The following is a 27,922-nucleotide window of genomic DNA, read 5'->3' on the forward strand; positions in this document are numbered from 1 at the left end:
GTAGAATGATCTCCATTATCATTTTTAAGGTTGTATAGTATTCAATGCTTAGATAAATCAGTGTTTATTTAGCTTTTATTGATGGCATGAAAATGGTTTTCAATTTTTCATTATTATAAACAATCTGGTGAGTATTTTTAGACATTTCTTTGGTTAGCCTTTAGCATAAATTCCTAGAAGTATAATTCCTGGGTCAAGGGGAGTAGTGATCTGAATAAGAATGCCCTATTGAGTAGCACTGAGAAGTTTAGGGGTGGGGAAACTGAGGCAAGGCAACTTCTCCAAGCTCTGAAAATTGAATGTCAGGGCCAGGTTGAAATCTCAGATTTCCTGAGACCCAGTCAATGGATCTTTTCAGCATCTCTCATTGCTCTTGAGACACCTAGATGTCAGCTCAGGTTCCCAAACAGGTGAATTGAATGCTTGAACTCTGCCCAAGTAGTAAGATAGCATTTGCAATTACTGCTTTCTGCCCTGCCTTCACGGTGTAATTGGAGTGGTAATCTCCATTCTCTGTTACAGTTTCTGAAATACCTTTGTAGTTGAGAATAGTGTTTCCCAGGCTTCCTTGATCAAAAGGATCACGTGGGACTCTAATTAACATCACAGATTCCTGGGTCCCACCCAAAAGCTGCTGAATTAGACTCTCCAGGGGCGATGCTTGAGTAATCGACCCTTAACAAGCACCACAGTGATTCTTATTATAATCAGGAGAATCTGGAAAATACTGAGGGGAGGAAGGCAAGAAGATGAGTGGATGTCACAAGTTAACCTCACTAGGGGAGTGGATTGCTTAGATCACGTCCCGGTGGGTGGTACTAGGTTGCAAAAGACAAAGAAGTAGATTGGGGGCACTCAAGATGCTGAAAGGATTTTGTTTCAGAGCAGAGTCACTCTAGCAATGGTAACTCCTTCTAAGCATATTTCTCCCAACACGGAACCTTTTCTACAAATGGAATTTACCATGATGGTTAAGAAATGGCATTGAAGAAGGGGTGGAGACGTGCGATTTACAGACCTATGGAGAAGGTGGTCAGAGATTATGGGTAAAGGTGCTTGTTTGGCCTCTCCCAGATCCCACTCCCCCAATCCCAAGACTATCATTTTCACCAGAATAGGATGTTTTGCTTTGGAAAAGGCAGCTTGGGTCAGAGCCCAAACTTGGGGGCTCCTGGGAGGCTGAGAGGCCCTGAGGAGGAGGCGTGGAGAGGAGAAGGTCTTTGGTGGGCTGGTGAAGTGCAGCAGAGATTAACTTCATCTCTGTCTCCTCACCCAGGCCCATGCTGTGCCAGGGACAGCCACCCAACAATTGGCTCCAGGCCCTTGGGATCAGTTTCTAGGATTCCACTTTAGAAAATCCCTGTGTCCATCTATGAGGAGTGAAGTCAGCTTTAAAAACAGGAAGAAATAGCTGCTCCGTAAGATGAAGTCTCCTTAGCAGTAGGTAGGAAAAGCTAGTCTTTACAAAACAGACAGGTTCTTAATATCTCACGAAATGAAATAGTGGGGTCTCTCAAATGTATGTTTCCACCCTCTTTTTCAATGAGCTTTTTAAGTTTGCTAATTTATGATCATAGGGTTGTTCCTTTTCTTCTTTTCAGAATGCCCTGGTCTTTAGTTGGGTATCACAAGGCCTCTCCTGCTACCTGCAAGGCATTTCTTGAGGGAGTTTAAGTTGCTCTTATGCATGAAGGAAAGCTTATTGGTTTGTTGTTGCTGAATTTGGGTGGTGCCCTCTTTCTGAGGTGCAGTTCCCATAAAAATAGTTTGTGACACTTAAAGACTGAATCTGCGATCTTGTTGTCCACAACTGTTAAAATATGAACTGAAGAGAACCTGAAGGAATGAGCTTCAGCTATTAGATATGAATGTGTGGATCCATTCAAACCTATGAATGCTGATGTGGAAGGTGGCCATAACATGGGACTTTAGTGTCATTAGATATGGAAAATGACAAACCCCCAAATAGTGCAGTCTTGGAAAAGGGAATGAAAAAGAAAGCCATACATTAATAACATCGATCTTTTCCCAGTACCTTCTTTCCTGGTGACCAAAACAAGCCCTGGTAAGAAGGTGTCCATCAAACCAAGAATGACAGTCTCTGGGAAGAGACTTAAGCACAGATCTCTCGCAAAATAAGTCCTTTCCAGATGCTGGCCACTGACCCCCAACCCTCCGCCTTGCCCATAAAAACAGATCCCGGATACTGACCTGACCGCTGACTCTGGGCCCTCCACAGCCCAGTCAAAACAACAACAACAACAAAAAAGCAAATTCCTGAGTGCTCAAAGTGACACACTCATTAATTAGTAAAACAGACCAAACTGGTAACGCTCATTAATTAAGTCACCTCTCAGTATAATCTGTAAAAGCCCAGACTGGTGGCTGGTGGCTCATTTTCCACCAGGAGAGTGGATCCATCAGAGATGTAATTCCATCCTGAATAAAGACTGTGGTAATCCCTGATATTTGTATCCAGCTGGGTCCTTTTGTACTAATAGGTGTGTTTTCATTTGAAAAAAAAAAGTGAAGAAACTTCTCTGTATGTCTCTATCTTTATGTGGGTACATAAATGTGTCTTTGCATTGAAAATCCAAAGGGTCTTTCAGAGTGTTAACAGTGTCACCCAGGGAAAGGGACTATGCAGGTGCTCAGTGAGACCACGAGGCTTTGCGGGGCACTGACCACCGTTGCCTGCTCTGATTCGTTTGTGCTTTTGATCTTCTGGTTTTAATATACTTAATATTCTCTCTGAGACTAGGAATAGGCAGATAGGAATGGGCGATGACAATGATTTCTTTTTTATTTTATTCACTTCTGTTTTGATTGAATTGTTCTAGTGGTAAAATAACCAAATAGGACAATTTAAAAATGGTATCAGCAATCATAGAGAATCTCATTTCTATTGGAGTGACCTAGAGATGCTACAGAACCAAGGATAATGGGCCAAAACTCAGTGGGATAAAGGTTTGATGTCCAGGTGAGTTGGCTGGATTTAGAGCACGAGGCTGCCAAAGTCCGGCTCCCTATCACAAAATGAAAACAGTAAGTCTAAAGAGGTCTAGTGATTTTTCCCAAGGTCATTTACTAAGTTAATCGCAGACAGCTCTAGTGAGAAGCCCTGTCTCTTGATGCTATCCCCACCCCTCCTTCAATTTCATTTCCATTTTCTGTGTGTGCATGAGGGGGCGTTTTAAAACTCTGTGCTTTTCTTACAGTTCACTTAGCTTTAAAAGTACAAGATGACATTAATTAGAATTTAGCAGTATAAGATAAATAAGAAATAGACTTCTACCAGTTATGCTAATACAGATTAAAATAGCTTCCAAATATCAAATGTGAATTTAACTTGGCAAAATAAGACTGTCAATGAGAACATTCTTGAACATCATGTGGTAGTTTCTTTTTTACTTTCTTCTTGGTACTAGGGATTAAACCCAGGGGTGCTTAACCACTGAGCCACGTCCTTGACTCTTTTTTTGTATTTTTATTTAGAGATAGGGTCTCATTGAGTTGTTTAGGTCCTTGATAAATTGCTGAGGCTGACTTTGAACTTGCAATCCTGTTGCCTCAGCCTCACAAACCGCTGGGATTACAGATGTGTGCCACTGAGCCTGGCTATGTGGTAGTTTTTTTTTTTAAATAATGTAACTATGGTGGTAATGTGCTCCCCTTTGGACCTTTAGACAGACCCAAGTTGAATGAACCTTCTAACAAGTAGTAGATTAAGAGGAAAAACTAGGACAAAGGCTTTGCCTATAAATGTAAAGGTAGGACTGCTTCGATAAATTAAGACAGAAAGCTTAGATGCTCTAAATAAAAGCTCATTTGTATGCAAATGTCAACTACAATTAATTTATACACCAATGTTAACACAGATTACTCTGTGCTAATAGCTGGGGCGATGGTTACCATAGGAATAAAGAAAAGGTTTTCTTAGCAATGTAGCACGTTCCTTTTAGTTAATAGAAAATAAAATATTTGTCCCCACATAGCCATGGGGGATTGATTCCAGGATCCCCCAATGACCCCCAAATCCTCAGATGCTCAAGTCTCTTTTATGAAATGGCACAGTGCTTACATACAACCATGCACATCCTTCTGTTTACTTTAAGTGATCTCTAGATTACCTGTAATACCTAATACAATGCAAATGCTATGTAAATAGTTGTTATGCCATATTATTTAGGGAATAATTATGAGAAAAATAATACAGAAGCAATATTTGCTTCCTGAATAGCTTTGAACTGTTTGGTTGAATCTGAGGTGGGAACCTACACACAGGGAGGGCTGACTGTATATTAAATTTCTTAAAGTGATATGATGTATTAATTGTAAGGGCCCCACTTTTCTACCCCTCTCTATACTCCCACTCTTTGCATTGTGTGTCCTTGTAGTCAACCTGTTTCACCCCTTTCCCCCACATCTGCCTTATGACTTGCATTTGCCAGTAGAAAGTGGTGTGCCTGCATGCCTGTTCCAAGCCTAGCTCTCAAGAAGTCTTGCCCACCTATGCTTTCTCCATGAGAACAAGCCCAGCCTAGTCTATTGGATGATGGGCAACCCCAAAGAGCAAAGCCAGGCCATCCTGGAGTAGCCAGACCTCCACTGAGCTGCCAGTTGACTGCTGATGAAAAAGTGAGCCCAACCAAGGTCAGCTGAGTCCAGAAGAACTGAGCAGTTGACTGCAAGCTTGAGTTGAATCAGTGCCTGCTGTTTTAGATACCTAGTGTTGGGTGGCTTGTTATGCAGCACACTTATGGCAGTAGGTATCTATGATTATTATTAGAATTAGAGATTCTATTTCAAAACAATCCCAGTCTTTAATTATGAAATACAACACGTACTCCTATAGGGGTGGGGAGTGTTTATTGAGCAATCTTGAAGCTATGAAGTCTTCAAAGAAGCAACACATAGATATGTGAGTGCACACTGTGTGTACACCCACAGAGATTCACACACACACACACACACACACACACACACACACACACACACAGTCATTGAGGGGTATCTGATGGAGGAGATCAAATGAATACTCATTGAATACTTAAGTAACACTCAAGACCTAGGTGTAAATGAGTAAACTTAGATACATACAGGTATATATTTTTTCTGTCTAAAAAGAGTAGCACTGTGATGTAGCTGGCCATAAGGAAATCTCTTTCCCATGAGATGTAATCTGGGTGATGCTTTGTCAAGCTGCACTCTTTGGATGAGGGTAGGAATGTGACCTAAGCTAATCAATCAACCTTTCTGTGGAATCTGAAGTTCCAGGGTAACGGGTTGGAGCTCAGCCCATTCCCTGAAGAATTAGCTGTCTCTTTGATCCTACAAACTCTTCTGGTTTTGTAGATATGTATAGGTTTTATAGCTAATTATTCTTTTAATTTTGAAATCTTACACAGAAAAGTTAAAAAATAAAGCAACGAACATGTATAAACCATCTGCAGGGTTCAACAATTACTGATACGTTTCCATATTCGCTTCATCATGTCTCTCTACGTGTTTTTGTCATAGAGTCATTTAAAAGTAAGTTGAGGGGCTGGGTATCGTGGCTCATGCCTATAATCCCAGCAATTTAGGAGGCTGGGGCAGACCAAGTGCAAGTCTGAAGCCAGCTTCCACAGCTTAGAGAGACCCTGTCTCAAAATAAAAACTAAAAGGCATAGGGGATGGGGCTCAGTGGCAAAGTAACCCTGGGTTCAATCCCCAGTATCAGTCAGTCAGTCAGCCAATCAATCAATCAATCAATCAATCAATTTAAGTTGTAGATATCATCATACTTCTAAATATATTATCAAGTGTCAACTAAGAGCAAGGTCATATTCCTCCATAACCACAATATCATTCTCTGTCCCAAGAAAATAATTCCATAATGTCATCTACTATAGTCCAGAGGCAAATTTTCTCATTTGTCTCAAGAATATGAATCAAAGCTTCTCTTTTTATAAAGAAGGATCCAGTTAAGTTTCATGCATTGAATTTGGTTATGTCTCTTTGGTCTCTTCAAGTCCATAAAATACAGTCCCCCAATTTTTTTTTATAATAGCATTGATTTTTTTTATTTGTTACAGGTGGTTTTCTCACAGAGTGACTTCATTTCTTTCCAATTAATTGTTACTTAAAAAGTGTTTTACCCAGAATTGATTTCTGTTGCTTGATTGTGAAGGGAAACACAAGGTGTCAGATGAACTGGCAATATAAAATGTGGGCAGGTCGGGGTGGTGCTTGTGGAGCCAGGCTTCTGACACTCATTGAACATCTGCCCTGAGCCAGGTCCTTGCTACATGCTTCCTGTGTGCAGAGGAAGACAGCATCAATGTCTGGAATATCTGGATACTGAATTGATTTTCTTTATCCCACTTAGGTGTGTGACTTTGCTTATGCTGAATTTGGTTCAAGAACCAAGAGAAGTTGATAACTGTTGAGAGATTAGAGTTGTGTTGTGTACACATTATGCATATGCATATATATAGATACATATTATTTTTTCTTAGAGTGGTCTGCATATACTAGGACAGTCATGTAGCAAGAAATGTGCTGCTGTTTTCAACTGTGACAGGACTTTGCTTGCTCAGGGAGTGTTTGTGTTAGGTGCTCACATAGCAGTAACACGAAAAGACCAGGATAAGTTGTTCCTAAAACACACAGTGACTAATTTATGTGTTGCCACTTCTGTTATGTTTCTATATCCTTGGCTGGACTGGAAAATTCTCCTGCAAGTAAGAGAGTGTGTGTGTGTGTGTGTGTGTGTGTGTGTGTGTGTGTGTTTTCTTTCTACTAATTCATCTGTAATTGGACAATATGCAAGTTTCTTAAGTCTCACAGCTTTATGAGGGCAGGTGTGAATATTCCCATGTCCCATTAGAACAGGTTTTGTGATGCTTAGAGGTTGAGAAGAAATGTAAAAAATGGTGAATAGAAAGGCTTCCACATAGGTACATAATATGTATTTGGTGAGTGATTGACACAAGGGAAATGAAGACAAGTCAGGATTTAATTGGTGTAAGAAGTATCAAGGTGACATCATCACACTGAAAAACTGGTCAGATGTGCCTCTTGAAGCCCGGCAGATACTGTGTTTGTGTGAAGTGGATTGGATACAAAGAAATAGCATCTGCCTAATGAAAAATGGCAGTAGAGTAACTGCAACCCTCAGGGTCAGTATCAGCCCAGAGCAGCAGGGTAGAAGTTACTGCCATCATCTTCCATTTTTCATCTTGAAGTTGAAAATCCAGATTTTACTACATTTCCTCTCTGTTAAGTGTTGATATTTAATTTAAAAATATTTTCAAAATCCTATGCCCATCAAACAAGCCATCTCTCAACATCTACAAGCCATACTTAAGTCATTGACCGTGGGAGTTTAGTTTTGCAAACCACGGTGACCACATGTGTTGTAGCCAAGCTCCTCCAGTTCCCTCCAGATTTTCTTAGCATCTCTGAATCCTGGGTCAGGTTTGTGCACAGCTCCATCATGAAAGATGGCAGCTTGTCCTGCAGGCGCCAGCATCTGTGCAGTTGGAGGTGATAAATACGGGCCTGGGTTCCACTTTGTTCTCCTGGGTTCCCATTGGACCCTGCAGTTTCTAGTTTGCCTTTTCTCACCATGGTTTCCTGCCCTCCTTTCTTTCCCAATTGCTGGCCCTACTGTCTCCAGGTATAACACCAGGTACAACAACCTGCTTCTGAAAGTCTAATTCCTATAATGTAATTCTAATTCCTATAATCACCCCTTTGTTCTATATCACTCAGAATGGTTCTGCTTCTCTGATCAAATCCGAGTGATGCAGAACTGATTGCTATCTCATTAGGAGAGGAATCTGGAACCCAGATAGATGCAATAGCTCTAGGTCCCACGGCTCCTTACTGACAGTCCTAGAAATGAAATGCCATCTCCCCTCATCTCTATTCTTTACTTTTCCCCTTCTGTATAAAGAATTTGATTCTCATGTTTGTATAATTTTTAAAACATCTTTCCCAGAACATTTCCCCCTCATATTCAAGTCAGAGTTGAGTCCTGATAAATCTACCTTAACCTTGGCTTGTAATCTACCTCTTCCTTTTTTGGTCCCCTGCAAGTTTTGTAAAGCCACGCCTATGTCTTTCACACTGCACACAGGGTTCTGGGAAGGAGCAGGCAGTTCTGAGAAACACGTAAGTGGATGAGCCTCTCTAGGAAGAAGGGAAGACAATTTTTGTCAAAGTCCATTGTGAAGAGGTCTTGTGCTGGGCACCAATAGAAATAAGAAAAGGAGCTGAAACCTCCTAGAGATGAATCCCCCCAGTTGTTATAGACCAAACGTGTCGTGTCTCTCTCCATGAAAAAAAAAGTTCATGTCAAAGTCATAATCCCCAGAACCTCAGAATGGGACTGTATTTGGAGATGGTATTTACAGAGGTGATAACATCAAATTGAGGCCACTAGGTTTCCCACCCCCCCACCCCCCGCCCTCCCAAACCAACATGACTGGTGTCCTTACAAGACAGGGAAATTTGAACCCAGAATGAACAGGGAGAAGACAATGTGGAGACCCAAGAAGAAGATGGGCAGCTATAAGCCAAGGGCAGGGATGTGGAGCAGATCCTTCCCCCAGGACTCTCAGAAAGAACTGGCCCCTCCGACACCCTGATCCCAGACGGTCCGTCTCCAGAACCGTGGGAAAATTAATTTCTGTTGTTTGAACATTCCATTCCTAGCAAACGAATATAAAATTCCAGATGGAAAGCAATTCTATATGACTATAAAATCTATAATTTTTTACTGTATCATGATGAGAAATAGGGCGACACCCTCCCCCACACCCCCACATCCCACCTGTTTTTTGTTATTGGGAAGAAAATGCAGAGGAAAGGGAAGGTGGTTTTGGAGAATGAAGTGATCATATGTCTATAATTGGCTTAGAGGGGAGGTGATTTCTGCCTTCCTTCTATTTAGTGGTACTGCTGATAATTTCCACTTGTTGAGTACTCACTCCATACCCTACCCGGTACCAAGAATTTTACAAATATTCATTCAGCAATTGCTTGCAACAACCCCATGAATAATTGGAAAATCATTCTCATTTTTCTAAAATAAAAATTATTCATTTTACTGATGAAGAAACTGAGTCTCAGAAATAATTTGCCCAAGTTCATGGCGAGATCCAATTTGGGGCTTTCTGTGTGACTCTGGCTTCAGAACCTGTGTTTTCTCCCATAATTCTGGTTTTATTTCAATGCAACACTTGGCATTTACTTTTGCTTATCTGCCCAATCCAACCATCAGCTTCGAAAGTTAAATGGTTTGGTGATATTTGATGATATGCTAAAGGGTGCTGTCATACACCTCCCCTGTGGTAAATTCTGTCATCTTTAAACAAATTTGGCAGCTAATACATATTTTTCAATGACTTATTGCTTCTGCAGTTTTTAATAGGACTTGAGTTTTGAGGGGAATTCAGGTCATAGAGTTCTTCTACAGGCGATACACTGGTGGAAGAATTAAGTTGACTGAAATCTTCAAGTCACAGAACCAATAATTAATTAGGAAGGGGGAAAGGCATAAGGAAGAAAAAAAAAAGAAAATTTATCCAGCTAACAAAGCCGGTTGATTCAAGTGTTAGAATTAAAATTCATAGCCTTTGCTTAGACTAGCCAGTATTCAAATTTTAAAGAATTTGTTATTTGAAGCCTTTATAAAACTCTCCACTGTTAAAATGTATGCCATCTGGGATTTAGCATTTACAAAATGTGCCGTTAAGAGATGCCAAGAGATTCCTCATGCAAACCAGATGGTACAATAACAACTCTGTATTTTTTTCCTTTGGCAGAAAAATAGTGCTCTGAATGATTTTAAACTTATGTGCATAAATTAAGCCAAATCAATACTTCAGGGACATTACAATTTCAATATTCAACTTAACCCACCTAAATATTTTCATCTGGAAAAGAAAAAAACAAAAGTGTAGACAATGTTTCCTTTTGATCTCTTCATGACTGTATACATTTTTTTTAGCAATGTTTCTAAGGAAAACAATATCAATGACCTTCAATGTGGGAAAGAAAGTTTCTTCTTATTTTAAGAGTGATATTATGTTTAAATCCACATTGAATAGTTTGAACAGTTTTATTACTTTGATAAAGAGAAAAAAAATAGGACAGGTGTAAGTGACATTTTCTGGAGAAAACATTTGACATGTGTTTACCTCAATAGTTTGGCTTCTCATAAAGCCCCTATTCAGCACAGAGAGAGGGTGGGAACAGTGTCTTGTTTCACTCTTTCCTGGTTCTTGTAAGTTTTTCATGTAACAACAAGACTTTTGTAATTCCCTTTTAGATTTCCTTTACTTTCCTTTATTGTTTTTTATTTTCATTGAAATTCATAATAAGACCCTCATTAGATGAAGTAATCTTGTTAAAAGCAATGTTTTGCTCAGATCTTTTTCTTCCTTATTACGTAAAAATATGCTTCCCCCTCCCTACAAGCAGACTTCTTCTGTAATTAGACATGAATAGCTTTATTTAAAGAACAAACACAATTTGCTTTGAAAAACCAGATCTTTTAGGGTGCAGGGGGCAATCTCATTACCCAAAGTATGTGTTTCTGGGACGCAGAGGCCATTGAGTTTCTTTCCCAATTAGCAGGGAATAGCTCTTGGGAACAACAAGGGAAACGTTTGGTTTTTACTTTGCTAGCGCTGGTTTTTCTTAGGAGTACATAAGACAGACATATCAACTGTCACCGTGTCTCTCAGTCTGTGTTGCCTGTTTTCCCCTCTCCAGGAGCAAAGGAACCCCACCAGACTCTATGTTACAGACAGTCAGAATCCTAGGTAAATTCTTCCTGGCCAGCATTGGACCCTGTGGTTGATGGAATACCTGTTTAGTTTACCTGGCTGTTAGTAGCTACTGCAAAACTATAAACTCAACATGGAACAATGGACTATGTCTTTGTTCTGAGGGGAGCAGAGCATCCATTGGTGGGAGGATCTCTTCTGTGCTGCCCCTGGGGGGTCTAAGAATGTTGTTTTCTCTGGTCAAAAGTAAGAGCTGTCTGGGTAGAAGGGATTCTCAAAATGAAATTTGAGAATTAAATACTCCAAATGCCAGATAATAGATTGAGTTGAGTTTCTAGAACTTTAGGGAAATAAATGACAAAATAAAAGCTACCCCTTTGAACCTAAGTGACAGCCCGGAGGACACACAAGTCACTGCCGGATGTTTCTTGAAGCTGGGTTATACTAGTGGAGGAGGGTGGAGAGGTGTAGGGGCGTGGCTTGGCTCCAACAGGACAGGTTGAGGGCCATGAGTAAGTTTACCGCCACTCAGGTCTGACTCTCCAAGTCTCTGCCATGTGTAGGGCAAATATTCTTGACCTTGAAAGAGGCCAGCAGTATACTGTTACTACATCCTCAAATATTAATTTCCATGAGAGCAATAAGTTCAAAACATAGTAAAAATCCATAATCTCCCCCACTGACTAGAAGACTCCCCAGAAGGACTTGGTATCTAAATGATATTCACGTCTACATTCTTTTCATTAACTTCTGCCCTCACTATTTCTCAGGAATTTTGTTTCCTTTGGGCTTTGGGGAATAAGAAAATAGACCAATCTCAATCACACAACTTCTTATAGTTTGTAAAACTGTACTTTATAGTTTGTAGGGAATTTTATCTTGCTTCATCTTTACTACTGTAAAGTTAGTTGATGGTGATATTTGTGATCATTAGCAACATCTCCCAGTTTCACCCACAAGGAAACTGAGGCTCAACCAGATGGAGCCACTTGCCGTAGATCTTAGGGACTCCAGGTCTTCTAGCTCTGAGCACAACCTTCTTTCTCAGCCTCACCTTGAAGGGGTGAGTTATGAAGGATATTCAAGTTCAGAATGAGTTGCTTCTGCTTTTCCTTCTCTTCATCACTCATTTTTCTCCCAGGGAAGAAGTTTCCTAAGGAAATGTCAGAGGGTTCCGGGATCTTTACCATTAAAAAAAAATTCAGTTGTTTTATCTTTCTTCCCTCTCTCCTCCTCTTTCTTTTTTCTTACTGCTGAAGATTGAACCCAGGAATGCCCTACCACTGAGCCACCTCCTCAACCCTTTTTACTTTTTACTTTTAGACAGAGTGTCACTAAGTTAGTTGGTGAGACTAGCCTCGAACTTGCCATCCTCCTGCCTCAGCCTCCCCCATATCTGGGATTATAGGCAAGCACCACCATGCCTGGCTCAGATATTTTATCATTTCATAGGTAGGTTTAAGTCCAAGTCATAAGAACCACTAAAGCCAAGATACTCTTCCTCATCCTCCCTCTCTAGTCCTCTTTTTCTCTATAATTGCTCTGTCCATTTAATCATCTATCTTCATCCTCACCCTCATTATTCTCCTCCTCTTTATCATCCTCTGACAGCAGAATCCTCGGTTGATTGACACATAGGACTGTACCACAAATAATTTATCTTTCAGAAGCCCTTTCCTTGGATATGTATATTTTTCTCTATCATACTGCACTAATTAATCCAGTTGTTTCTAAAGATCTTATGCAAAAAGTGAATTGAGAAATAATCTACCTTTTTCTCAAAGTATTCACAAACATGTTTGAATATGTCATTCTCTCTGGGCTAAAAATGATTTTTTTTTTTATGGCTAACTAATGCTGTCCTTCAGGCAGCTTCCTACAGCTTCTGTTGTTCACATAGAAACCAGAAAAAAATAACAGTGACCCTTGGAGCTAATTAATTATTGTAGGGATTCTGGAGATGAAAGCTCTGTACTTTTACCAAGTGGGCAAATAATTTATTTTGAAATACAGATGGACAAAAAGAGTTAAGAGGAATAAACATCATATCACTTTAGTGGACTATTCTCCAAAATACTAAAGATTTTGTAACAACATGGGAAGATATTTATGGCAGGTTAAAGACAGGAAAATACATAATGCAAATGGTATGTAATGTTAAAAATGACATAAAAGTATACCGCAAGTTCTCAGTTATGTAAAGGTGACAGACTTTAATTTTCTTGCACACATAGGCTTGGAACCTGTTGTTTGTATTTGTTGAGACCTGCATTGATTCTATATGGGGGTCAATTGTTATAAATATTTCCTGTGTGCTTGAAAAGAGCATGCAGTTTTTGGTTGATTGCAGGGTTTTATGTATGATTTAATACCAAGCTTGTTAATTATGTTTAAATGGTTTATATCTTTACTAATATTTAATCTGATCTATAACACTAAGGGGATGTGTTATAATCTCCCATGATGATTATGTATTTGTTTTTTTCTCTTAATTCCTGTTTAATTTTGGTTTTATCTATTACGGGGGCAATGTTATTTGGTATATATAAGTTTAGGACAATCATTTTTAAATTAATTTTTCTTTTCATTTTGATGTATTTTCTCTTTCATCTCTAGTAATTTTTTGGCTTGAATTATATTTTGTGTGATATAAATGTAGCTACACCAATTTTCTATTTGCTTAATATAATTTTTGCTTTTTTTTCTTTCAGTCTTTCTGCAATTTTATATTTTTAAATGTATATATTATAAATAAAACACATTGACTCTTTTAAGTAGTGAATTTAACTCATTTAATTTTATGTTGATTAGAGATAGATTTGGATTTTCTGAGTATTCTATTGTACTCCTTATTTATGTTAATTTTTTCCATACTTTTCCACCTTCCCTCAAGTGGAAATTCGACTTAATGATTTAAAACCTTTTTTTTCTTTTCTAATAAAAACCTATGAATTCCCCCTTAAGTAATTTAAACTTTATCCTATAAATCTGGATGTGTGTTTTCCCCCTCCATATTGGGGGGACTGAACTCCGGGGTGCTTTACCACTGAGTTATACCCCAGCCTTTATTTATTTATTTTTATTTTTAATTGATTTTTAAAATAAATGACAGTGGAATGCATTACAATTCTTATTACATGTATACAGCACATTTTTTTTATATCTCTGGTTGTAATATAAAGTATGTTGACACCAATTCGTGTCTTCATACATGTACTTTGGATGATGATGTCCTTCATCCTTGCTAATCCCCTGTCCCCTCCCTTTCCCTCCCACCCTTCTGCCCTATCTAGAGTTCATTTTTTAAAATAACAAGATCTCCTGAAGTTGCGCAGCCTGGCCTCAAACTTGCAACCCTCCTGCCTCAGACTTCTTTGTAGCTGGGATTATAGGCATGAGAACTGTGTCCAGCTCTTTGTTCCAAATATTGGAAAAAAGACTTTTGTCCAGAATACATAAAGAATTCTTACAATTCATTAGTAAAATGACAACCCAATGAAAAGAAATGGGGAAAAGATTTGCATGGAAAATGTAAGAATGTCTAATAAGCACATGAAAGGTGTTCACTTGGGCAATGTCAATTAAAGCCACATGATACCATTTCATACCTACTGGGATAGACATAAACAAAAAGATGGACAGTAACAAAAAGATTTGGAAAAATTGGAACGTTCATACATTGCTGGAGGCAATGTGACATGGTACAGTCACTTTGGGAAACAATTCAGCAACTTTTTTTTTAACTGTATTTTATTTTTAACACAAATGTAACATAATTAGTGTAGTAGTTTTACACATTTATGGTGCATAGAGTGAAACTTTAGTATAAATCCAATCAAATCAGGGTAATTGACACATCTGTCACCTCAGACATTTATCACTTCTTTTTGTTGGGAACATTCAAAATCCTCTCTACTAACTATTTTGAAATATACCATTAATTGCTGTCAACCATAGTTATCTTACTTTACTACAGAACATTAGTTTGGTTTGGTATTTTCTAAAAGTTAAATATAGATTACTATATAACCCAGCAAACATTCTGCTCCTTGGCATATACTCGAGATGTAAAAATATAAATCTGTACAGAAACTCGTATGTAAATATTGATAGTACCTTTTTTTTTGTATAATTGCCAAAGAAAGGAGAACATCCCAGTGTTCATTAAACATTGAATGAATGAAGAATATTTGATAGGTTAGCATGATGGAATATTATTTAGCAATAAAAAGATAAACTTCAAAATTTATCCTTTGGAAAAAAGCTAGATGCAAGACTATATATTTTATGATTATATTTTTATGAAATGCTCATAAAAAGCAAATATACATAGAGAGGAAAAAGATTAGTGGTTTCCTAGCATTGGGAGTGGGAATTAAGATGGGTGGCAAATGAACATGTGGGATATTCTTAGCATGATGAAAATGTTCTAAACTTGAATTATGGTAATGGTTGCAAAGCTTGGTAAAATTTGCTAAGAATCATTGGAGTATATACATCAAATGGGTAAATTTCAAAGCATACCAACTATACCTCAATTCAGCTATTAAAAAGTCTACCCCAGTCAACTAGACTAGTTCTGAATATTTTCTTTACATTCTGTGTTAAGATAACCAGTATCATTAAGACTTGTAATGGACATGGCAAAAATTAAACATTCCTAAAAGCCCTCAAGATGAACAGAGCGGGCTTCAATATTCAATGTCATGATCATTCCAGAAGGAAAAGTTCCAAGTTCAGTGCTGCAAATCTTTCTGGCTGCCTTCCAAGGAGAGAGGCTGAGATGAACTTTGTCCTAGCATAACGCTCCTTATCACTGATTAACCAGATCTATAGGACAGTCACTGTGCCAACACTTGGCTTTGCCTGAAGAGAAATATTCAGCTAAGCTTCCGTGAGCAGGAAAAAAATGTCCACTCGCTACCACCAAGCTGCTAGTGATAGCTACCTGGAACTTCTGAAGGAGGCTACCAAGCAAGATCTGAATCTATCTGATGAAGATGGAATGACTCCCACTCTCCTGGCAGCCTACCACGGGAACTTGGAAGCCCTAGAAATAATCTGCAGCAGAGGGTGAGCTCAACCTGATGGTTCTGTAAGAAACAGGGGTTATGGTAGGATTTTACAGGAAACAGCAAGAGTCAGGGAAGTCAGTGAAAATGCTTTGCCCTCTTTCTAGAATGTCCAAATAACTGGCTTTTTAGAGAAAGAGAGAGTATTATATTAGAGATGCAGTCTTTCTCACAGAATTGGCACCATGGGAGGGGCTCACCCATTAGCCAAAGGCAGAGGATTGACACTGAGCTCTAAGGCATTGTTACTGGCCTGGGGGGTGGGGAGATTTTAATCTAGTGTCTTTACAAATCTTTTTCATGAAATTTAAATAGTGGAATCTTTAAAAAGGGGGCTGGGCATGGTGGCACAGGCCTGTAATCCCAGCAGCTCAGGAGGCTGAAGCAGAAGGATCACGAATTCAAAGCCAGCCTGAGCAATTTAGCAAGGCCCTAAGCAACTCAGCAAGACCTTGCCTCTGAGTAAAAAAAAAAAAAAAAAGAGCTGGGGATATGGCTCAGTGTTTAAGTGTCCCTGGGTTCAATCCCTGGTACGAAAACACACACACACACACACACACACACACACACACACACACACACACACGGCGTTGCCATTCTACTTGGTTTTAAGTTGCCAATCTTGCCTTGGCTGGAATAAAGGATGTGTTTTTATTTTTTTTTTAATCTATGCCATTAAAATCCCACAGTCTTTTATTAGTATACACACCCAGTGCAAGCCCATAATTTTCAAATGGAATTGTTGGCTTTCCAAGCTATAACAGGGACTTTCAACTATAATAGGGACTACGTCAACTTCATTACATCTCTAGCCAGTACACACACACACAGCCCACACCAGAGGGGTTAGGTAGTGTTGGCCATCATGACCTAAGAGGGGGAAAGAAATAAAGAAAAGTAAGGAAGAAAAGAAGGAAGAGAAGGAAAAAAAATGTAAACAGGAGAGCCAAGTGAATTCAATTCAATACATATCGCATGTTATTATATGGCAGCCATTTTTTTCCTAGCCACTGGGGACACTGATTAATAAGAGAAATACAACTCCTGACATGAAAATCAGATTTGAGAGGAGAAGACAGATGAGCCATTTATGACTTGGGTTGAAGAGGGGAAGTAGAGGGCACTCAGGGTTAGGGAAGGTTCTACCTGAGGGGAAAGGACATCAGCTGGGATTCCAATAAATGAAAAGGTGTTGACCAGGCAAAGGTGGAAGGCAGCAAGGCTCCCCTAAGACAGAGCACTGTGCATTCCGGGAACAGAAGTTGAGTGTGGCTGGACATGGCTTGAATAGGGACAGGAAGGACTATCATATGTGATGAGACCAGATTATGGAGAACATTGAAATGAGGAGTTGAACTTAATATCTTAAGGGTCAGGGAAGACAAGTCTTGTGTTCATGCAAAGGGGACAATTAAGTAATTTCATGTTTACCAAGATTGCTCTGGCAGAGAGGAGATCATGGACTCTTAATAGTGGAGATGAATTGGTCTTGGATAGCGACAGTGAACATGCATAGGTGCATGGATTTGAGTGGCAGTTCAGATGTAGAATGGATAGTGATTGACTGGCTTCGGACTGAAGAGGAAGAGAAGGGTCAAAACTCAGGTTCTGGTTCAAAAAGCTTGTCGATGTTGAGACCCTTTATTGAAATTGGGGGGCCCTTGAAGGAAAAGCAGAAAGAACCCAGGGTCAGGAGAGTTCCTGAGTTCTGGACTGAATGAGGAAAAGAATGAAGTTGGTCTTCCCCATTCCTTTTGTCTGATTTAAGACTTCCTTTTCCCTATAAATATGTGCATTTACATGTTTATATGTTTGTGTAAATATTCATGTACATGTGTATAGTCCACATCAATATTCTTCTATAAGAATATTAGTAGTCAGGGCTGGGGCTGGGGCTCAGCGGTAGAGTGATTGCCTAGCGGGTGCAATGTCCTGGGTTCGATCCTCAGCACCACATAAAAATAAATAAATAAAAAAATAAAAATATTGTGTCCAACTACAGCTAAAAAATAAATATAAAAAAAGAATATTAGTAGTCAGCAAATTTATTTCTTAGGCAATCCCTCTCTTGGACAGATAGTTTGTTTTTCCTGGTTTGAACAGTGCTGCAATGACTATCCTTACTTATAAAGCTTCACTCATTGTTTATTGAGAAAAAAAAATTCTCCAAAGGGATGTTTTTTGATTAATTGGCCCATTTGTGCTTCTGTGCCAAAATACCTCGGAATGGGTAATGTATAAAGAAGAGAAACATATCTCACAGTTCTAGCAGCTAGGAAGTCCAGGTCAAGGAGTCAGGAGTTTCAGGGTCTGGTAAGAGCCCAGTTTCTGCTTCCAAGATGGCACCTCATTGCTTTATCCTCTGGAGGGATGGAACAGTGTCCTCACATGGTGGAAGAGACAAAAGGGGCAGAAAAAGAGGCAAATAGTCTCCATCAAGTTCTTATGTAAGGATACCCAATCCCATACTTAAGAGCTCCACCTAAAGGCCTCACCACTTGTTACTATGGCATTGGAAATTAAATTTCCCATCAATCTTGGAGAGGACATGGATGTTCAAACCATAGCTGCCTTAGTGCAAAAGACTCTTTTGGGGGGAGTATTGGTAACTGTCCTTCAGAGAGTGAAGACATGTTTTGTTTTGTTGCCAATATGGTAGGTACAAAATGATGTATCAGTAGGACTTTAATGTTCTCTGGTTAGTGGTGAGGTTGAAAATTATTATTATTATTATTAATTATAATTAATTATAATTATAATATTAATTATAATTATTATTATTAGTAGTAGTAGTACCGGAGGATTGAACCCAGGGGCACTTAACCACTGGCCACATCCCCAGCCCTCTTTTGTATTTTATTTAGAGAGAGGGTCTCGAATTGCTTAGTGCCTCACCCAATTGCTGAGGCTGCTGTTGAACTCGCAATCCTCCTGCCTCAGGCTCCCAGGTTGCTCAGATTACAGGTGTGTGCCATCATGCCCAACTTGAAAATCATGTTTATGTTTACTGTTTTGTGAACTGTGTACTTTTAATCTTGTTCCACTTTTATATTGGGATCATCAACATTTCTCATTAATTTATAAAAATGCTTTCCAAAGTTAAAAATATTAACTCTTTTGTCATATGTTACAAATATTTTCACACAATTTATAATTTATTTTTTGACAACCAATATTTTAAATATAAATGAAAATATAAATATAAAAATATATATTTTAAGTACATATAAGTCTCTCAATCTTTGGTTGGTACCTCTAACTTTGAGTTCATTCATGACTATCGAATGAGATTTTCTTTAGTACTTTTTAGTGTCATATTTAAAAAATTTTATTCATATATAAGTTATTTTTCTTTAAAATATAAGGTTATGATTTAACTACAATTGTCCATGTTTTTAATCATTTGTCCCAACACAGTTTGTTACATAGTCCACCCTTTTTTCCACTAATTTGACAAAGCAACATAATTTTTTTTTCAATATGATATCAAAATCTAGCCCATTTATTCATAGTTATTAAACATTGGTTATGGCAACAAAAATTCTTCTAACCCTGTATTTTTTTCATTTTTAATTGATTTTTAAAATTTATATATGACAGCGGAATGCTTTACAATTCTTATTACACAAATACAGCACAATTTTTCATATCTCTGGTTGTATACAAAGTATATTCACACCAATTGTGTCTTTATACATGTACTTTTGATAATAATGTCCATCACATTCCACCATCATTTGTAATCCTTTGCCCCCTCCCTCCCCCTCCCACCTCTCTGCCCTATCTAGATTTGTCTATTCCTCCCACGCTCCCCCTCCCTATCCTACTATGAATCAGCCTCCTTATATCAAAAGAAAACATTTAGCATTTGGTTTTTTGGGATTGGCTAACTTCACTTAACATTATCTTCTCTAACTCTATCCATTTACCTGCAAATGCCATGATTTTATTCTCTTTTATTGCTGAGTAATATTCCATTGTGTATATATACCACATTTTTTTTATCCATTCATCTATTGAAGGGCATCTAGATTAGTTCCACAGTTCTACGGTTTAGCTATTGTGAATTGTGCTGCTATAAACATTGATGTGACTGTGTCCCTGTAGTATGCTGTTTTTAAGTCCTTTGGGTATAGACCAAGGAGAGGGATAGCTGGGTCAAATGGTGGTTCCATTCCAAGTTTTCTGAGGAATCTCCATATTGCTTTCCATATTGGCTGCACCAATTTGCAGTCCCACCAGCAGTGTATGAGTAACCCTGTATTTTCTAGCCCTTTTTTTTCTTAACTCTTGTTTGCTCACTGATTCTACTGCTGCTCAGATTTTGTTTCCTTACCTCGAAGCATTTAAGATTTGCTGTGTTAAATTGGTCTGGAATAGGCTAAAAACAAAGTCTTGTGAGGATTTTCAGAGGTCATCTCCCATGTTGACCGAGTTAATCTTTAAAAACCAATATGAGATCAAATGTCCAATTAGATTTAAAGGGGTGACAAGAGGAAAGAAAGCTAACACCTTGAATTTAGCTTATCGATTATTGAAGAAGTACATTCCAGCCTGATAATTTAAGTGTTTATTTCTTATTACCTGATTGAGTTAGTGGATCCTGTGGTAACTGGAAATTTAAAAACCCTGGCTTTCTTAGAAAGTTTAAGACCACACAGGCATCACTATTAATACAGATGCTACTCAACTTATGATGGGGCTGCACCCTGATAAGCCCTCAGAAGTTGAAAATGGATTCGGTTACCTAATTGCTAAACATCATAGCTTAGCAAGACCGTACACTGTAGAGCACCAGTTGTTCACTGCCACAATTACATGGCAAACTGGGCAACAGGGCTCTCTGCTGCTGCCCAGAATCGCTAAAAAAATACCCCACTGACTATCACTAACCTGAAAAAGATAAAAATTCAACACACAGTTTCTACTGAATGTATATCACTTTTGCACCATTGTAAAGTGAAAACCTCAATAAATGCAAGTATTATGACTTGGGGACCATCAAAATGTCCTTCCAGATTTTTTGCTTTGAGCCCATGCATGTGTACATTTTTCTCCCTACAAAGGCAATCATGGAAATCATACTGACACTGTAATATATCATGGGCCATTTGCACTTAAAAGTTGAGATCCATGCTACTATTTAAATGACTACACGGTAGTATGTTTTATTGTTATGTTCATTCATTTACTTATTTAAATTCATAAAAATTGCATACATCTATGGCATACATTGTGAATTATGTATACCTTGTGGAATGGCTAAATCAAGCTGATTATATGCATCATCTCATATGCTTTTCTGCGTAAGAGCATTGAAAATCTACTTTCTTAGCAACTGTTAAGTATATAGTATATTGTTATTAACTATAGTCACCATATTGGACAATGGCTATCTTGAATTAAATCCTCCTGACTGAAATTTTTGTATTGGGGACACCAACATTTCCTTAATCCCTTCCCACCCTCAACCATCATTCTTTTCTGAGACTTCTATGAGTTCCACAGTTACATTTTTGTTTTGATTGCACAAAGGTCTGACATTTCCTTAGGATAAATCCCTAATGGTATAATAGTTGATTCAAAGGGTGACTTATTTAAAGGATTGTGACACATATTCAAGTAAATTTGAATTATTTCATGCTTCCTCCAACAGTTCCTTTTCTCGCACTCCTACTAGAACCAAGTATTAATATTCTTTTTAATCACTGCCTATCTGATAGGCAAAAAAGTAGTATATTGTTTTAATTTGCATTTCTTTAATTATTTGTAAGTCCAAATAATTCCTTTTTTACGTAGAAAAACATTTTTGAAAGAGTAATTGTTTTTGAGAACAATTGCACCCACAAAAAATCAAATCAACATCAAAAGGAGAAATTGTAAGGGAACAGATATTTTAGAGTAATTTAATTTAAGGAAATTGCCTATTTAATGACAATAATACCAAGCTAGCTTTAAAAATTTTTGTCAAAATGCAACTGGTCTACCAAAAATCAAGAGCACAATATTTAAAATCTCTTCAGTTAGTTTCTCTTTTCAAAAAGACTGTAGGAAAAAAAAATCAACAGTAGACTAGAGTTAGCCCAAGGGAACCACACAGCATCAGTGTTAGAATTTGTTAGTCAATTCTTTGTTGTGTGACCAAAGTACCTAATGAGAACAGCTTAGAGGAGGAGAAGTATGGTTTGGCTTATGGTTTCAGAGGTTCAGTCCATGGCTGGCCAACCCCATTACTCTGGGCCTGGGGTGAGGCAAAACATCATGGCGGAACATCAGGCAAAGGAAGATATGGCAGTCAGGAAGTAGAGAGAATGAGACTGGAAGTGGACACAAGGAAGATGAACCTTTCCGGAGTATGCCCCCCTGTGACCAACCTGCTCTAGCAAAGTCTGGAGCCTATAGTTACCTTTCAGTTCACTCAAATTGGAATGGACCAATTAGGTTGCTGCTTTCATAATTCAATAATTTCACCTCTGACTATCCCTGCATTAACAAGTAGCTCTGGGCAGGGATACCTCATATCTGAGCCATAAATCTTGGCTCCTAGAACATGTTTGTGCATACCTGGGCAGTTATATACAATAGTTTCATCAAGAAATGTGAAAAAAGATAAAGATTATCTTTAGAAAGATCTAAAGCTTATTCATCAAAATATTATTATTTAAGTTATACATCAGTTTCGAAAGTTGCCTTTAAATAGAACTTTTGCAAGTGGAAATCGCTTAAATACACCAGGAAAACTCATGAATCCTCTTACAGTTTCATCTGTAAATTTGGAATTTTGCATTCGAAATTTTCTCTAAGGAAGACCCACTTTCATAGTCATCTTGGCTCTGCCTCATGTTCTTCCTCCTCATTTAAGGTATACTGAGATGGGAAATGCTGTGGCCTAAGCATATTGATTTAACTCAGACTTCTTAATACCCAGTCACCCTACCACCACCACAACTCACTCCTCATCCTAATTTCCTTTTTAGCTTATCTGATCCAAGGATAATTCCAGGCAAATTTAATCAGTATGTTTTTGTTTATGTCTATATAATGTCTTGAACGTTTTACAATTCCTCTTTTGATATCTAGGGTACTTAAGGAGTCTCTTGAATATGGTGGTTGGCCAAAATAAACAAAAAGTAAAACCACATGTTTGGGGGTGAGGCACTGTGTTCCCCTAAGATGCACAACTGTGCCAAGGTTGAAAGGGGTCTCCTTTGATCTAAAACAATTAAATCAGACTGACTGTCCAGAAACTTCTTGAAAGAGGCTGCCCAACAAAACCGTTAAATAATATTTGCTTTTTTTAGATTTAATTTCATAGTCTTTTTCTTCTCCACCCCTCACTTTTCCCTTATCCCCAGCTTGGTGCACTCTGGTCACACTACTGTATATGCTGGGTTCCCCAGGTATGCCGTGCAATGTCTCGAATCTGTGTATTTCCTCAGGATGTTCTCTCTGTGCAGAAGAAGGTTGCCAGTTTGTGGGCTGGATAGAGTCCACAAATAATGTGTTTTGTTTGGACTTCACTGTGTTTTTCTTTTAAATTTGAGCCAACACCTAAAACTGCCATGAAATTCTGGATTTCTTCCTGCATTTAAAGAAAAATGGAGGGTCTGACAATATTGTCTCTGTGTTTTATTTAAGGCAGTATCAGCTGCAGTCATGCCCTTTCTAGAAGGACATGCATTGAACTGTGTCTTTGTTGAAAGAACCTGGCCCCTTTTGGGCTCTTACATTACCTGCTTGGTTTCTTTGTGTTGGGTTTGAGATTTCTGCTAGGAGTTGTACATGGCCAAAAAAAAGAGAGAAAACAGGATTTGCTCTGTCTGGAAATTATCTAACTCTGGAGACAGAGCATACATATTTGACAAGTAAGACTATAAGCACTAAAAAACTATAAAAGCCATTGTGCTGCCAGAAACTTAGGAGGTGGGTGGGAGGAAAAAAATAAATACATAAAAATTCAGCATTATGAATTTAGAGGGGAATCAGAATAAGTAATGTTTATAAAGCACTTTCCCATGCTTTATATATGTTAACTTTAATTCACATAATGACTCCATGAGTCAGTAGTGTTGTTAGTATCAATTTACAAATAATGGAACTGAGTCCCAGAAAAGTCAAGCTAGAGGATTTGTGGCTGGTGAAGTGGAAAAGCTGAGAAATGTTACTTGAAGACTGTATTGAGTAAGAGATGGTTAGACTTAGAGACAGGCCTGGCCCAACCTGTGCTGCCTGTTAGCATTGGGCAAACCCATTACACTCTGAGTCTTTTTAAAATTTTTTTTTAATTTACTACTGCATTATAGTTATAGATGATTGTGGGGTTCATTTTGACATAATCAGTCAAGCACAGAATATAATTTGCTCCAGTTCAGTCCCCAGTACTTCCCCTTTCTCTCTTCTTCTCCCTGCCCCTATTCCTTTTTCTCTAGTCTACTGATTTTCCTTCTATTTATTTATAGATTTTTAAAATTAATACATTATAGATAGACATAAAGGTGAAATTCAAGGTGCTATATTCATGCATGTGCATGGAATGGTTTGGTCGATTTCATTCTACCCTTCCTCCCTTTCCCTTCCTTCGTCCCTCCCACTCAGTCTCCTTCCTCTACTCCACTGATCTCTCTTCTGCTTTTATGGGACACCCCTCCCCTGGCCTTTTCTTTTTCTCCTTATTTTGGTCTAGCTTCTGCATAGGAGAAAAAAACTTCAAGCCTTGACTTTCTGAGTCTGATTTATTTCACTTAGCGTGATGTTCTCTACTTCCATGCATTTACCAGCAAATGCCGTAATGTCATTCTTCTTTATGGCTGAGGAGTATTCCACTGCACGTGTATATAACACTTTCTTTATTCATTCATCTGAGTCTCCTTTTACTTCTGCAGTTAAGATTCTCTTCCTCCTTTGTGACAATGGTGGTGTTGGGCAATGAGAGCCAAAGTGCTTAGAAACTGAAAAGCATAGGGCAGCCAGGGCTCCCAGGAAGCAGTGATAGGACACTGACTCAGCTGCATTCACTAGTGCAGCTCTTCCCAGCCCATCGTGAGCCTGAGACTTACCAGAGGGTAATGTTAAACTCTAGATTCTCATTCAAACAAAAATCACAGATAAACAAAATCACACAAAACACACAAAACAAAATCAAACAAAATCACAGATAAAGCCCTTGCTGCTGTTGCTTGTGGTAGTCTGGGGACCAAACTAAGGACTCCTTAGTTTGGTCCCCAGACTACCACAAGAAACTACTCAAAGGAGAAGGATTACCGAATATTATTAATTAATTCGGTGAGATCTTTTCTTCTGTTTCTGACATTTCTCATGAGAAATATAAGAACTTTTTAGACCCACTCTCCTGACCTTCCATAGGGTCTATGTTTATATCTCTAGGCCTCCTACGACAGGAGAACTAGGAGCCTGGGGCAGGATTCCAGTAGGTGTTCAGTCATTTCACCAATCTTCAGTGAGCATCTACCAATGTCATTGTTTCTGTGCCAGACAGTAGGTCAGTGGCCTCAGTTCCATTATAGCGCCCCTAACCACCTTGACCTCTTGTAGAACTATCACTCATACAATACTGGAAGGAAACAAGAATAGATGGAGATGTTCTACATTTCACATGAATACTGGTCATAGCAGACACTGCTGACTACCTGCCCAACATCTACTCCTCTCTTCTTTCTTGCTGATGATGACCCAGTTTGGTTTGGTTGTTCGTTTCCACTTGTGACTTGAGGGAACACAACATTATTGTGCTGGGATCATCTCTTGCCAGCTCCTGAGAGGTTGCTGTTAAATTTTCAGGAAGTTTCAGATTTGGTTAAACACAACAATTATTGAAATAAAATGATATAAGCCTACAATTTAATAAATCATGTTAAAAGAAAGGTAATATATTTTACCACATTTTACTATTATCAGTGCTCTTAAAATTATACAGGTCCAGGGCTGGGGTTGTAGCTCAGTGGTAGAGCACCTGCCTCGCACATGGGAGGCACTAGGTTTAATTCTCAGCATTGGATATAAATAAATAAAATACAGGTCCATCAATGATTTAAAAATATTTTTAAACAGATTATACAGATCCATTGATTCTATATGGAAGAAATAATTAATAATGGTAGGCTACTGCACATCTCTTCCAAACTCTGTCTAGGGATGTTATATTGGGAGGTTTAAATTTATCATTGTGAATATTCTTACACAACAGAAATTGGCACATGCTATACATCAGGGCTTTGATGATTTTCCCCTCAAATAAGCCAGTGGTTAAACATTTACCAGTATGCTTTTGGATAATCCTATTCCTAGCTTCAGGGAAAAATTCTAATTGATCTAAGTTAAACATGGTACTACCCTTTCTAGGCATGGAAACCAATTCTGGCCAATGAGATATGAAAGTTGACTTGTTAGGGAGTTTCTTGGAAAGATTTTCTTCTAAAAATGAGATAAGGCAGAGAATGGCTTTTTTTGTTTGTTTGTTTCTTGCCATATGGTGTCTAGCTGCAAGATGACATATCTAGACTTACAGCAGCTATAGTATGTCAACATCAAGGCAGGATAAACAGGCTTGCACTAGCCTGCATTTTGTTCGTTATTTTTGTTTTTATTTCTGTTTTTGGAATTTATGTTCCCAGAAAAAAAAATGTTTCACTTGCATCTTTCATATTTTCTCTTTTAGAGGGGACCCCGATAAATGTGACATCTGGGGAAATACTCCTCTACATTACGCAGCGTCCAATGGCTATGCCCACTGTGTCTCATTCCTGATCAACTTTGGTGCCAACATCTTTGCCCTGGATAATGACTTACAGTCTCCATTGGATGCTGCTGCCAGCAGGGATCAGAATGAATGTGTTGCTCTCCTGGATAAGGCTGCCACTGCCCAGAACACCATGAACCCCAAGAAGGTCTCCAGGCTGAAGGAGCAGGCTCAGAAAAATGCCAGGAGGCAGATCAAAGAGTGTGAAAGGCTCCAGGAGAAACACCAAAATAAGATGGCCCGCACCTACAACAAGGAGGAAGCTGGGACTCTTTCTTCTTCCAAGGGCACCTTCTCCAGGTCATCCATCTCAAGCGCTTCTGCTTCCAGTACATTTGGGTCCTTGTCTAAGGGCATTAAAGATACCTTCAAGATGAAGTTCAAGAAGAACAAAGACACAGCAGAGCCCATAGGGAAGGAGGGTAGAAGTGGGCAGAGGAACGTGATGGAAGTGTTCAGAGAAGAGGATGAAGATTCATTTTCCGGGGGCTTCAAAGAGAAGCTCCAGTTCCCAGCAGAGGAGGACGATGATGAGCAACATGAATCCATTCTCAACCGTCCAGGACTAGGGAATATTGTTTTTCAAAAGAACAGAGTATGGAGCCCTGAAGACATCTCAAACAGCAAGAGGGAGTCGGAATTTAAAATGCCCAGTGACTTGCTCCAAAGAGCAGCCGAGGCTGATGAAGCTGAGGCGGGTGAAGAGGGAGAAGCGGGTGAAAATGGCCTTGGGTCACCTGAGATGCCTTGGGATGAGGATGAAGTGGAGTGGGAGGAAGAAGTGGTGGATGCGACTCCCCTCGAAGTGTTCTTGCAGTCCCACCACCTGGGAGAGTTCCTTCCCATTTTCACGAGAGAGCAGATTGATCTAGAAGCTCTGATGCTTTGCTCCGACGAGGACCTTCAGAACATACAAATGCAGCTGGGTCCTAGGAAGAAAGTTCTTAATGCCATAAACAGAAGGATGCAGGTGGTCCAACAACCTGGCCCACTGGTGGACACCAGCCTCTGATGGAGAATGTTGAGTTGACTGGAGCCATGCTGTGGCCCCCTGGAAACTCTCCACTCCATACCAGATCTCTACCCAAAGCTGGACCACTGGAAATGGCTTCTAGGGTTTTGGAGGTGCCTACCTAGGAAGGAGGCCCAGACTCCACTCCAACACCTATCCAAATAAACCATCAGTGAGATACACAAAGGAGACCTTGGAACAAGAAAATGGCATTTCTGTTCAACTAGCCTTTGATATTGTTGAATAAAGATAGGGTTAAATGGATGACAGAAGAAGGAAAAAATCTTACTTTTCTAACACT

General features: G+C 38.9%; 1 protein-coding gene across 1 annotated transcript; it reads left to right on the forward strand.

Moving 5' to 3' along the window:
• Positions 1-15,690: 15,690 nt before the first annotated feature.
• On the forward strand, positions 15,691-27,621 carry ANKS4B (ankyrin repeat and sterile alpha motif domain containing 4B; the record flags this gene model as incomplete). The annotated part of the gene is made up of 2 exons (XM_081300331.1): positions 15,691-15,854; positions 26,529-27,621. The coding sequence occupies 2 exons, from the start codon at positions 15,691-15,693 to the stop codon at positions 27,619-27,621; spliced, it is 1,257 nt and encodes a 418-aa protein (XP_081156457.1).
• Between the last annotated feature and the right edge of the window lie 301 nt (positions 27,622-27,922).

This window comes from Spermophilus citellus (assembly GCF_964194105.1).
Source record: "Spermophilus citellus genome assembly, chromosome: 6".
NCBI lineage: Eukaryota > Metazoa > Chordata > Mammalia > Rodentia > Sciuridae > Spermophilus > Spermophilus citellus.